At 36.1% G+C, this 15,000-nt stretch overlaps 2 protein-coding genes across 5 annotated transcripts in view; one reads left to right on the forward strand and one right to left on the reverse strand.

The window, feature by feature from the left end:
• LOC135197730 (uncharacterized) overlaps window positions 1-15,000 on the reverse strand; it is a 222,800-nt gene that overhangs the window by 60,071 nt on the left and 147,729 nt on the right. The gene's annotated exons all lie outside the window — the stretch shown is intronic.
• Window positions 1-15,000, forward strand: part of LOC135197727 (solute carrier family 2, facilitated glucose transporter member 1-like) — a 195,958-nt gene that overhangs the window by 25,171 nt on the left and 155,787 nt on the right. Inside the window, exons 1-2 of one of the 3 annotated variants that reach the window (XM_064224774.1) lie at window positions 3,686-4,128; window positions 7,777-7,806. The exons of 1 other annotated variant lie outside the window; for it this stretch is intronic. In XM_064224774.1, the coding sequence (XP_064080844.1) occupies window positions 3,934-4,128; window positions 7,777-7,806 (225 nt within the window). In that variant the 5' untranslated portion in view covers window positions 3,686-3,933. Of the gene's footprint in view, window positions 1-3,685; window positions 4,129-7,776; window positions 7,807-11,603; window positions 11,751-15,000 lie in introns of those variants that run through there. One more of the 3 variants, XM_064224775.1, reaches the window with a different exon arrangement.

Consider the following 15,000-nt stretch of genomic DNA (forward strand, 5'->3'; position numbering starts at 1 on the left):
CAAAGGAATCCTAGCAACCCAAAACAAAGAACTAACGCCACTAACAACAACAACAACAACAACAGCTATCAAAAGCTGCTCTCCCACGATCGGGAAACCTTGCTAGTTGCAAATCTTCTCGACAGACGGGTTATTATGAGAGAGAGAGAGAGAGAGAGAGAGAATCAAATTCAGGTCCCCAGGTTGTAGAGGAGGTTGTAGTTTGATCGTGTATTGTACTATGGTTGTTTGATCGTCGGTTCATATGTGTGTGTGTTTGTATGTGGGTGTGTGTGTATAATATACGTACACATATGTGTTCCATCATGTATTATTTCCCACTGACTATTTTCCCCTCATATTTCACAACCAATAACACGTGAGAAGAAACATTCTATCGTATAGGCCGACATATATAGAGCTTTCTTGCGTCTATACTCTGTTTTTTTTCATCTGTCCATCCGCCTGTGGTGTTTTTGTATGGTAACACTGCGTCCCGGGCTTTAGAAAGTTGACATTCAGCTTACATTCAACGATTATAATAATATCCTATTTCGAATATTAACGGTGTAATTCGCATACAGTAAATTATTAAAACACTTTTCAGTTGCAAATGTACACCCAGATATCCTTTGATTTACCTAAAACTTACACATAGCGTAACTATCTAAGCCCGGGACGCACTGTTACCATACAAAAACACCACAGGCGGATGGACAGATGAAAAAAAAAAAAACAGAGTATAGTAATCGTTCGCTTCAACGGCTTGTACCTGAACCTCTCTCTCTCTCTCTCTCTCTCTCTCTCTCTCTCTCTCTCAGTGTTGTTTTTATGCTTATTTATGACTGTCCTCTTATTTTCAGTACCGTCTTATTGCAAAGTCAAGTCCTCAAAGACGTTCCAGAGTTGGACGTTTTATGTATCTCAGAGCTAACCCCTTTGGCACGACTTATTATTAAGTTTTTCTCAATACGTTGCATTATCCCTAAAGAATGAATAAAATATTAAAGACATGTTCATGCTTTGTTACCATACTGCGCACGGAGCTACTGTTTGGTCGTACGTGCGTTTATTTTCGAATTTTCGATGAAGATTGTCGAATGAGTTAGTTTCCTCCATAGATTTTCAATATGTCTATGTAGGTGTTCAGGGTATTAGACCATCGTGTTGGCATGATTTGAAAATCTAGCACACGAATAACCCACAACCTGGCGTAATTCTCTCTCTGTGAAGATGCTTACGGTGAACCATGTAGAAACGACTAATATTTAAAATCAAATTGCGTCAAAGTAATGTAAATATGGCGTATAATCAACGTAGACTTCCCATAACCTCCTCCCTGCTCCCATTTTCTATCTTTAGCGCGTTTTCTAAACGTGTCCAAAAGTATTCTGTTTTCAATCATTTAGTGTATAAACGCTTTAAAATTATTTAATTTTAATAATTTACAAAGAACTCAGGTCAATTGTTACAATAGAATCAAAATGAAAGTTATAAATGTAGACGGAGAAGACACTAGAAAATAATTCTCGTGACCTGAGTCTAACCGGCATAACATTAGTCCTATGACGCCTGTTGCTCTAGGCTACGGGAGTTCTTTACACTTGGTCAAACAAAACCTCATTATCCCTCACTTTTAAACTCATTTAAATAATAAACATACACTTACAATGAGCGTTCGGATCAACCACTCACAAGAAAAAGTGATGAAGATGATAATAATCAAATAAGTTGAAATAACGGTGACTGAATCACCAAGATGTCAACTACTATACTCTGTTTATTTTCATCTGTCCATCCGCCTGTGGTGTTTTTGTATGATAACACTGCGTCCCGGGCTTTAGATAGTTACATTCAGCTTACATTCAACGATTATATAATATCCTATTTCGAATATTAACGGTGTAATTAGCATACAGTAAATTATTAAAACACTTTTCAGTTGCAAATGTACACTGCGTCCGGGCTTTGAATAATCATCCTGTTCGAATCTTAACAGTGTAATTCGCATTACAGTAATTTATTAAAACATTGTCAGTTGCAAACGTAGGTCACCCAGATATCCTTTTATTTACCTAAAACTTACACAAAGCGTAACTATTTACAGCCTGGGACGCAGTGTTACAATACGCATACACCACAGCCGGATGGACAGATGAAAAAAAACAGAGTATAGGTACAACGCGAAACAAAGGCGATAATAACGCCCGTGCCACCTCTGGAGTCAAATAGGCAGGTATGTACGCGTCAAGGTGACCCCTGCAACGGACACCGGAGGATCAACTGGACCCTGTGTCCTGCGACGTGTTCCCTGTGTCCTTTGGCCCTCCTCGGTTGGTCTAGAGGGCAGAAGGAGGGAAGAAAGGAGGATATAAACGGAGGTCATCCGAAGGTAATTCAAGCACCGCCCGTCATCACCTTGGAATAACCTTCAAACCATCTTTCCAACCCCTACCGCGCCCGCCGCCGTCCTCTCTCTCTCTCTCTCTCTCTTACGGCGAGCACGCCGCTAGACCCATGCATGACCCTTTTCATCCAGTTTGCGATCGCTTACTTCCGGAGTAAATAGACTAATAAACTCATACGGCTACATTTTATAACTGACTGTTCTCTCGCTCCACGACGCAGTGACTACGTCGTTCCTGGTCGTCGTGGACACGTGAATTCACGAAATGACGAAAAACCCGGGACGAGTAGGCGCAGATGATGAAACACACATTGCCAAAAACCACCCTCTCTCTCTCTTCTCTTACGAACACGTGGGCGGGAACGTGATGCCACCAAGCGCCAATTGGTGGAATGGAGGAGTCTAGACTCAACGAAAGCGTTGATGGTATGATGAACGTGGCTATGTATGACTTAATGTAGGATCAATTTCGAAGGGTTTTAGACTAATTTCTTTCATGGAGAACGCCCAATGACCGTCTCATAAATGTGCGTAAAAACAGAGCGTACGATCACACCCCTCGAAAGCCGGCTTCGGAGTGGCTGCTTCCAGGGGTGGGGCAGTCAATCGACCCTCGTGTACAGAATAAATTCCGACGGTCTTTAACTAACTTTAAACTGTCATTTCAGGCCCCAGTCAGCAGATAGGCCCTTAAATAGCAATAACTTTTAGCGAAACGATACGAGGCTGAATTACTATGATCGCTCGATACAAATTTAATTCAAGACTTGACGTGTATATCATTGTCTTGCGTCATCTCTTCCCGCCGGAAGAACAGTTGCCATGTATGGAATATCTGAAAGCGATTCGTAGCCGAGATTAACTGGAAAAAAGTAGTCTCACGGCGATGGAATGCGTTTAATTTGGACTTGGAATTAAAATAATATTCTTTTAGACATTAGCTTCCAAAGAGAATCATATAAAATTTTGTTAATTCTAGACCGAAACCGTCAACCGCTTAGAGATGGTCACGCGATCGGAGTAAGCGAACGAATTCAAAAGTGTCGAATAGGTCTATCATTTTAAGAGATCTTCGTTACACATAACGCAGATTCACTTATACTTTTAATGACTACTTAATGACTAGTTAATTGTGCAGCGACGAATTTTCGAGTCGACAAAACAGAAATAGTATATGCACCCGGAGGACGTTGAGTCTACGGCGTGCGCACGCAAACTTCGGCGGCAGCGAAAGATCAATATGTAGTATATATAAGACTGTACGACACCACGTCCCCGAAGTGTCCAGTTCAAAACGGAACGCCAACCAACGCCGTGGTTCCTCCGTTAACCCCGTTATCTATTTCGTGAGAGCGGCCCGTCCCAGCGTTACGAATCTCGAGTGTTTATCATAAAAAAAAAAGTCAGTCTAGGCGCGAGCCAAGAGTATACGTATACTAGTACTAGGCCTATATCTCAGTGAACCGCGCACCGTCAAGAAGTTTAGACCATATTGTGACATTAAACGATTTTAAAAGGATTCTGATATCTAAACTAAAAGCAGCGACATGACGGCAGAACAGCCCAAAGACGCGAAAGACGCCAAAGACACCAACAACGAAGAGAAGGCTCCCAAGGGAGAGGAGGGAAAGGACTCCAACGTCGAGAACGGAACAGCTCCTGCTCCGCAAACTCCGCCCGCCAAGGAGGAACAACAGAAGCAGGAATCGGCTGCAGCGGCTCCCGCCGAGCCACCCCCGCCGGTACGTCTCTCTCTCTCTCTCTCTCTCTCTCTCTCTCTCTCTCTCTCAGTCTCTCTCGTCTCTCGGATCCTCTCCTCTCTCTCTATCTCCTCTCTTTCTCCCCTGCTTTCCTCTCTTTTCCTTCTTGCTATACATGGCTGTACATCTCTTCTCTCTCTCTCTCTCTCTCTCTCTCTCTCTCTCTATGTACACTACGCGTATACGCTAAGTAGGCGTCATGCAGTGCACCAAATTAATGATAAATTAATCTATTTTTACTCTTCATTTTTCTTCATGTTTTTGTGCATATACTATAAACTAGATATATATATATATATATATATATATATATATATATATATATATATATATATATATATACACACATATATATATATATAGTATATATATATATATATATATATATATAAACTAGATACACACTTTTAATGAATATATGTACTTATATGCAAGTCTGGAAGCATAAGATGAATATATGCGCGTATATGCAATTCTGGAAGCATTTAAATGAACATATGTATTTATATGCAAGTCTGGAAGCATAAAATATATGCACGTATATGCAATTCTGGAAGCATTTAAATGAATATCTGCACTTATATGCAAGTATGGAAGCATTAAATGAACATATGCACTTATATGCAATTCTGGAAGATTTAAATGAATATATGCACTTATATGCAATTCTGGAAGCATTAAATATATGCACATATATGCAAGTATAGAAGCATAAAATGGACGGCAGTAAATGTATGTTCAACATTAAAATATAAATTCAAGGAAAATAAATTATTTTAAATGAAAGCACAACATCGAAATGACTTTGAATGCAAGCGAAACATCAACATTCGACTTGATGTGACAACAAAACATCAGTATATGATGCTAAATATTGCCACGCCCACCTTGACTTAAAATGGGTTCACAACATCGGCATATGACTTTAAAAAGCAAGCACAACACCAAATCGACTTTAAATGCTTGGACAACACTGACATATAACTAAATGCAAGCAAAACACCTTTTATCTCGAAATGCAAGCAAATAATAAAAATGTAACTTCAAAAGCAAGCAAAGAATCACCATGTGACTAAATGCAAGGACACCAACATATAACAGACACCAACACCAACATATGATGTTAAATACAAGAAAAACGTCAGCATATGACTTTAAATGGCTTGGACTGCAAGCACAAGAGCAACGTTTTACATGCAAGCAAAATATTAACATATGACTTTAAATGCAAGCAAAACATTGTCAAAAGAATGTTAAATGCAAGAGCATCAAGATGAGTTAAAATGCAAGCACAACATCATCATTTGACTTTAAATGCAAGAACAAAAACAACACATAACTATAAATGCAAGCAAAGCGTCAAAAGGTGCCGAAATTCGAGTACAACATTAACATTTGAATTTTAAATGCTAGCACAACATCAACTTTAAATGCTTGTCAAACATCAACAAAAGACTTTAAATGCAAGCAAAACATCACCATACGACTTTTATTGCTTGTAAAACATCAACAAAAGACTTTAAATGCTTGTAAAACATCAACAAGACTTTAAATGTAAGCACAACATCAACATTCAACTTTAAATGCTTGTCAAACATCAACAAAAGACTTTAAATGTCAGAACAACATCAACATTTAACTTTAAATGCTTGTAACACATCAACAAGACTTTAAATGCCAGAGCAACATCAACATTCATCTTTAAATGCTTGTCAAACATCAACAAAAGACTTTAAATGCCAGAGCAACATCAACATTCAACTTTAAATGCTTGTCAAACATCAACAAAAGACTTTAAACGCAAGCACAACATCAACATACGACCAAATGCGAGAAATGGCATGAACATACGACTTTGTAATGCTTCTAAAGTATCAACATTTGACTAAATGCAAGCAAAACATCTATATGACTTCAGCTACCAGCAAAGCATCAATACGTGATTTTAAATGCGAGAAACATCAATGCATAAATGTTTATACAAACAGTACATCCACTTTAAGTAGGTCACAGATCAGAATGTTAGAATTCACACCACATCGAGATACCTTTGAAATTCAACCAATGTGTGTTTATAACAGAGTACGTTAGTGGGAATCTCTCTCTCTCTCTCTCTCTCTCTCTCTCTCTCTCTCTCTCTCTCTCTCTCTCTCTCCCAAAGTCAGCTGATAATGTTTTATCAATTAGCAATTAAACTTTACAAATTATACAAATTGCTTTTTAAACAATTCCATAAGAAAGTCTACCATTTTTGAATAATAATAATAATCATTATTATATTTACTTTATCTGATAATTTATCTCAGTATAGCTTGAGAAAAGCATTAGCAGTATATAACAATAAATAAATAATTAAATTATTGCATAAACCACAACATGTCACGCGATTCATTGTACTGAACCCGTCCTATACATTCAACCTGATTTCCGAGTCAATAATTCACCTCCACTATGAAAACAACGGTTGTGGGGAAACTCTGCGGTTCAGACTCTGAGAACCAATATACAATAAGAAGAAGAAGAAGAAGAAGAGGAGGAGGAGGAGGAGGAGGAGGAGGAGGTCACATGGTGCAGGAACTATTCAACACACCGGCATATTTAAAGATGAGATATCACAGTATGCTTTCACCCCTTCATCTGACCTCGTTTCTCTCTATCTCTCTCTCTTTCTCTCACTCTCTCCCACGAGGAGAGGGGGGGGGGGAGAGGGGAAGGGGAACTTATCGAACATGCTCTGCTGCGTGTGCATTATCTGCGATAATGGCGTTTATGTTATCTTATCAGCAATATCTCCATTACAACCTCTGCGCTCGAATTTATGTAATGTATGTATACATGCTAACGTAAACACTCTCGTGTACATGAATGCACGTACAGGATGTACGCGTATTCCTACATACATACATATGCACGTATACCTAAATGATGTACACGTATTCCTACATATATACATTATGATGTGCGCGTCTTACTGTACATGTACATACGAGCATGATATACCTATTCATTATGTACACATATACATATTACACCCCCATTATATACACGTATTTACACAGATATGAATATGTACCTAATATTCTATATGATGTACACGTACTTTACATCCATACATTCATACATTTCTATACATATTCTATAGAATGTCCACGTATTCATACAAAGTTGCATAGTGCATAGAAACATACATATGCGTGCATTCGTAAATAATTGTAAAATATAATGAGAGATATTTCTGCAAGGTGAATGACTCGCCTGGTCAAACTTAACCCCATTAATGGGGTCAAGTAATGAGAACCCCATTATCATCTGAAGTCATGACATTTATGTTATTGTCACCGTGGCCACAATTACCATTTGCCTAATTAATCCTGTCCACTCGCATACACTCCAATACCTTCAGTTTTTTTGTCAGGATTCCTATAACCTACCTTTTAAATCAATAGCCACTCTTCACACCCGTGGCTTAAATGCAAGACAACAAGAATTCATACGATTCTAATCGCATCTAGATTTAATATAACTACACCTATGATTCTTTTCACGATCACATTCAGAATTTTTTTTCCTTTAGTAATTGTAATCCTTAAATGATATCTCAGTTCTAATGTGGGATTTATTTTCATGCAGCCAGCAAAGGAACCCAGTGGGAAATTTGAGGTGAGTTGATGCTGTTATATATATATCATATATATATATATATATATATATATATATATATATATATATATATATGTATATATATATGAAATACAGGTGATTCAAGCTACTGAGTCATATATGTGTATATGTATGCGCGGTAGCGGTTTTTTTTATTTATTTAAGCATACAAACGTATAATAAACGTGTAAATACTTACATACACATGCATATATATACATACATATATCTATATATATATATATATATATATATATGATATATATATATATATATATATATATATATATATATATAATATATATATCAAAAGGTAAAAGTACCTGGAGTTTTCGTGTATCTAATATACACTTCTCAGGGTGCAGTACTGTACCATGACGAGAATGTATATTAAAAAGTATATCTGGCGCTTTCGTGTATCTGAGATATATTTCTTCAGAGTAAAGTACTGTACCATGAAGAGTGTACCTTGAATAAACGAAAGTGCCAGGTACTTAGTGCCTTTAGATATTTTGTGTTGGCTTGCAGTACATGTATACAAGTATGTATATATATGTATGTATGTTTGTATGCATGTATGCATGTATGTATGTATATAAGTAACGATAAAATATCCAACAAACCAAGACTCTACCCTAAGTCCTAAGCGACTGCCTCTGACATTAAGCTATTCGAAGACGCGTCAATACTCTCAGGTACTACCCTTGGGATAATACTACCACCGGGACACCCTACACCCCCCCCCCCCTCAACTACCTCCCACATCCCTTTGCCAGGGGTGATTGATTGGCTGGATAATTTGGCGTTGCTGCAGAAGTTTATTAGTCAGTTCAGTGAACCTTTATGACATATGAATGACAGTACAGTTAACGTGTTAGGAATTACCACTGGTACGGAATATATTTTTTTCATTATTGCTGTATTGACTGATTGACTGATTTAAGGAAATGTGGCGCAAAGCAAAACTCAGGGACAACTATCAGGCACTCAGTTCACCAAGGCTAAAATGATCTTTCGTAATGCCTACAGTGCACCACGTAAGGTGCACTGAAAACACTACCCACTGCGGGGTCGTTACTCATAAATTACCAGAGATAATGAGAAAGCAGTTTATAAATCTTGAACAAGAGCCTGGTCATTGTGACCTTACATGACCTAATCACCCATCCTTCCTCCCCCCCCCCCCCATCGCAACCCTTCCCGTCACCCGCCACAAAAAAACAATAGGTAGCCCACATAGCTTCGCTTATTCCTGGAAATAATTTGGACATGAAATATGAACGCCGTTTAACCTGGATATGGATGGGAGACAATTAGTGTGGTTACCAGCACTGGCTGGTTATCCAGGTAACAAATAACAAAAGGTAAGGTTATTTTGGGATTCTTTTAATGTGAGGTTATTTCAGGAATTCTTTTAGGTGGTTATTTGGTTATTTTTTTAAGATGAGGTTATTTGGGGATTCTTTTATGTGAGGTTATTTGGAGAATTCTTTCAGGTGAGGTTATTTGGGGAATTCTATTAAGCTGAGGGTATTTAGGGAATTCTTTCAAGCTGAAGTTATTTGGTGAATTCTTTTGTGTGAGGTTATTTGGGGAATTCTATTAAGGTGAGGTTATTTGGGGAATTCTTTGACGCTGAGGTTATTTGGAGAATTCTTTTATATGAGGTTATTTGGGGAATTCTATTAAGTTGAGGTTATTTGGAGAATTCTTTGAAGTTGAGGTTATTTGAAGAATTCTTTTAGGTGAGGTTATTTGGTGAATTCTTTGAAGCTGAGGCTATTTGGGGAATTCTTTTAGGTGGTTATTTGGTTATTTTTTTAAGACGAGGTTATTTGGGGATTCTTTTCGGTGAGGCTATTTGGGAAATTCTTTGAAGCTGAGGTTATTTGGGGAATTCTTTGAAGCTGAGGTTATTTGGGGAATTCTTTGAAGCTGAGGTTATTTGGGGAATTCTTTTAGGTGAGGTTATTTGGGGAATTCTCTGAAGCTGAGGTTATTTGGAGAATTCTTTCAAGCTGAGGTTATTTGGAGAATTCTTTCAAGCTGAGGTTTTTTGGAGAATTCTTTCAAGCTGAGGTTATTTGGAGAATTCTTTCAAGCTGAGGTTATTTGGAGAATTCTTTCAAGCTGAGGTTATTTGGAGAATTCTTTCAAGCTGAGGTTATTTGGAGAATTCTTTCAAGCTGAGGTTATTTGGGGAATTCTTTTATTAGAGGAAATTCACACACTTCACAGAGGTTCACGAAAACACAGCAACCCGAGTTAAATATGGCGGGCAAGGGTGTTAGTACAGGCGAGTGTAAAATTGTTAGCAGGTGTAAGTAGTGTAGTCTTAGATAAAAGGCAATTATACTTGAAGTCAGGGGCATAAGTGTAGTTATAAGGGAGGAGTAGTGTTTACATAGGTTAACGTGTACTGTCGATGCAGGGTTAAAAATAAAATAAGGAAGTCTATTGCATCATCCAGACATATGATCGATGGTTAAATTCCTGTCACGTCATATGCTAGGGCTTTCAGTAGTCCTTCCCCCTCCCCCAACAAACCAAGGCCAAAATATCGATTTACACGACCAACGGCGCAGATATATATACCACGACATCTCATGCTTTAGTGAAATACACACGTGCACACATATGAACACGAACGTGGCAGCCATGTACACTTTTCCGTACACTGAATACTGCATATATAGTTTAACATACATGTGTCTACACATATTTAAGTGTGTAATGCCACTTGCAGGTGGTATGTTCACTGGGCACATGTCAGCTGATGTTTATTTTGCACACTTTTTTTTATTTATTTATATATGTGTTTTCGTGCGTTCCATTTGTTGCAAGTATGATTAGCTTTAGCTTGTTCCAAGAGATCGTGATAATAATAATAATAATAATAATAATAATAATAATAATAATAATAATAATAATAATAATAATACAGTCAGGAATGACTCTCATGTGGCTTTCTCAAACAGTATCGTCTCCTACACGAATTTATTTAATATATTTTGTTGACTGTCAGTAGTTCTTTGTAATAATTGACATTTGAAGCAATGGGAGGCTGGTATCACATTTAATCGTTTTTACTGATTTTTGCGCAATGCAGATTACACTTGTTTATCCACTGAGGATAAGGCTGAAGTCTACAGATAAAAGCGATTGCCTTTCTCGTGTTTTTGATCAATTCTCCCCAATTAAAATTTCTTAAAAGTCTTTAAAAGTAATTTTTGTATTTCACGAACAAACTGATAAATACATCCTGGTAGTATACAAGTTAATAGGTCATTTTTTGACCCTTGAAATTCTCATCGAACTTTAAATGCTTCGTCGATTGTCGCATCTCTTCCCGCCGGCACTGAGAAAATACTGATAAACGGTAAAAAAAAAAACATCGCTTACGTAACTGACCATGGGATATATCAACACCAACCACCACAGCTGAACGCGATAGATGTTTGTGACGCTAAAAAGTTATTATTTTCCCGCCGTGTTATTCCTGACGACCCCATACACACACCCTGCATGGGACGAGGTCATTACAGCCTGCCAGAACCCGCGAAAATACGCCGAGGGTGCGTGGGTAAGATTAAACGAATGGAACTTTAATAAGACTCCAGTCATTCGCGAACACAATCGTCTCTGTTACATCTAGAAAAAAACGAAATCCAATACATCTGAGATCTACGAACGGCTGATTAGCGGAGAAAGTCAGAGCAGAGAGAGAGAGACATTCTTATCGATTCTTATCACGTTTGTTTATGTGAATTCTCCTCCTTCTTGGGAAGGTGATAACAAGTAAAGGGAGACTTTATCTGGTTATCTAAGAGACCAGTAGTAGTGTCTTGGGGTCCGAGCCTGACGGAATACCGAAGGGGGAGACGCTTTTGCTGGCTCTCAAAGAGGACTGTAGAAATATGGAGAAAATCAGGGAGTTTGGAAAGGTATTTAATTAATCAGTCGTTTGCGTCGTTCAGGGTTATATCTTCTCATTATTTTGGACTGAACCTTCTTTGACGAATTTCTAGCCGATCAAACCTTTTTGTAATTAAAAAAAAATATTTCCCAGAATTTATTGTTATTCTAGACATAATTATCTTCCACGGAGATTTTATTATTATTATTATTATTATTATTTATTATATTATTATTATTATTATTAATTATTATTTATTCAGAAGATGAAAACCCTATTCAATATGGAACAAGCCCACCAAAGGGGCATGACTTGAAATTCAAGCTTCCAAAGAATATATTATTATTATTATATTATATTCAGAAGATAATACCATATATATATATATATATATATATATATATATATAATATATAATATATATATATATATATATATATATATAAATTATATATATAATTAATTCACAAGAATATAATCTTATGCCAACGAATTTAAGCCGCTGAAACTTGAATATATATATATATATATATATATATATATATATATATATATATATATATATATATATATATTAGAATCAATATGAAACCCCGTCTACCATGTTGGCCAATTCGAGCGTTTGACAGCACGTAGCCTTTTTGTTATGAATAATTATCACATCGAACCGTGATCCATTTCTATATCAATTCAAGCTACAATGTCCTATATCTATTCACTTTACCCCCCAAATGATATATTTTCATATATGTACCGAAGGGGAATTTTTTAATTGATAATAATTTCGTCCCCCCATGGGATCGAACCACCGTCTAGTTGGACGGGAACGAAATCAGGACAGTCAGTGACGCTATCCAATCAGCCAACAGAGATATATATATATGTATATGTAAATATATATATATATATATATATATATATATATATATATATATATATATATATAAACTTACTTCTGTGGAACTTTTAAAAAATTATAATAAATAAAAAGCACCCAAACCCCCACACGACTGCAACGGGAGGCGTTAATCAAAATGCCTTCCAGCGCAATTAATTTGACCAAATGAACTTGACCCATTTCTTTGATGTTCGTGAATCGCTGAAATTTTATCTTTTCTGAGTCATGACACTTCATGTCCCTTATATGGAAGCATATGACACTTTCCAAAGTCGATTTATTATGGAGGCATATTGGAGGATAATGACACTTTTAAATCCCTTATATGGAAGCATATGACACTTTCAAGTCCATTATATGGAGGCATATGACACTTTTAAATCCTTGTATTAAATCCCTTTTATGGAAGCATATGACACTTTCAAGTCCATTATATGGAGGCATATGAACACTTTTAAATCCTTTGTATGGAAGTATATGACACTTTTAAGTCCACTATACAGAGGCATATGACACTTTTAAGTCCACTATATGGATCCATATGACATTCTTAAGTCCATTATATGGATCATATGACACTTTTAAGTCCATTATAAGGAAGCATATGCCACTTTATGTTCATTATATGGACGCATATGATACTTATAAATGTCCCTATCTGGAAGCATATGACACTTAAATCCATGGAAGCATACGACACTTTCAAGTTCATTATATGGAGGCATATGACACTTCTAAGTCCCTTATATCTTATGTGCTTTAACCTTATAGTGAAATATATATATATATATATATATATATATATATATATATATATATATATATATATATATATACCAGTTAATCGTACGTAATTTGAAATACTTCAGAAAGGGGAAGAAAAGGAAAATAATTCAACTTGGTAAACAAAACCCTGTTATGAAATAAATAAATAAATAAATAAATAAATATACTACTATATATATTATATATATATATATATATATATATATTATCATATCGAATATGCTAAAATTATGACCTAAAAATAGGCCCCTAAAGTCAGCAGACGCTATCAGGTACCAACTGACCCAAGGCGCCTATCGATTTTCATGACAGAATCAATGTGGAAAAACTTGGGGTTTATTTTAGACTAAAAGCAGATTCTCATATTTATGGATTATAAAAATCTCAAGCTGTATTATCACCTAGCCATCACTCTAAAATTTATGCCCTTAAGTCGTAAACATCTGAAAGACAGCAGCGGTAAAAGAAATAAATTATACATATCCGTAAGTTTCAGGAATTGATAATCAAATATGCAATTGACTTATTAAATTTCACCCTCATTTGAAGCATTAAGTACTTCAAATCCTACTTAATCATACAACAGACTATAAATTTACGCATTATAGTATCAAAATTATATTTCTACTTTAATAAAGAATTTAAAATGCTTTAAAATAAGCACCTACGTAGCAAGACTTGGTAAAAAAAAAAAAATAGCAATGCATCCCCCATCACGACATGCACCGTTTTCTGTAGTCAATTGCGTCAATTTCTTTGGGTAACTGATGTAGTTTATGTTCTCGTTCATTGCAACGCACAGAAAATGGACCTACTCGTTGGAGGTCAGTATATACACGGTAAGGACATTCACTTTGGTGACGCAATCCAAATGATGTGGAAGGAAGCTATATCAGTATTGAATTTATAAACAAGGTTGTTATTTTTTAAATTAATTTTACGTAAACATCACTACGATTAAACGTGTTTTTTTTAAACATTATGAAAAGTATATTGCGAGGTCTTTTCAAAGCGCTAAGATATTGTTGTTGTTGTTATTATATTATTATTATTATTATTATTATTATTATTATTATTATTTTTATTATTATTATTACGAAAGAAGTAACAGATGGTAAAGGGATATACGGAAGGAGGAGACCACGCAATAAAAAAAAATAGACAAAATAAATTAATATATTAATAAATAAATATATGAGAATGAAATTAAATTATTATAAATAAATGGACAATTGTATTAAGGGTAGTATAGCACTGCATCTTCGTTTGAACTTCTAAAAGTTTCTTTTATAATCTACTCTGGAAATAATTGTTCTCTGACGTAGAGAATCGTTACTTTATTGTTATCGAAGTCTGTTGTATACGGTACCGCACACAACTACACGTAGATACACTCTAGGAGTCTAGATATTCTCGTCAGTGCTTATCAGCCTAAACACAGTGGACTCGGTGTATTTCTCTTATCTAGAGGCTGTAATAAGAGTTCTCTTCATATGCTCTTTTCTCAAGTGTTTACTGAACTCCGGGGAAACAGAACACTTATTATACCACACGGGACGAGAAGACCTTGGCGAGGTGTGGGGGGATGGAGGGG

The sequence above is a fragment of the Macrobrachium nipponense genome, chromosome 21 (genome assembly GCF_015104395.2).
Source record: "Macrobrachium nipponense isolate FS-2020 chromosome 21, ASM1510439v2, whole genome shotgun sequence".
NCBI classification, from domain to species: Eukaryota; Metazoa; Arthropoda; class Malacostraca; order Decapoda; family Palaemonidae; genus Macrobrachium; species Macrobrachium nipponense.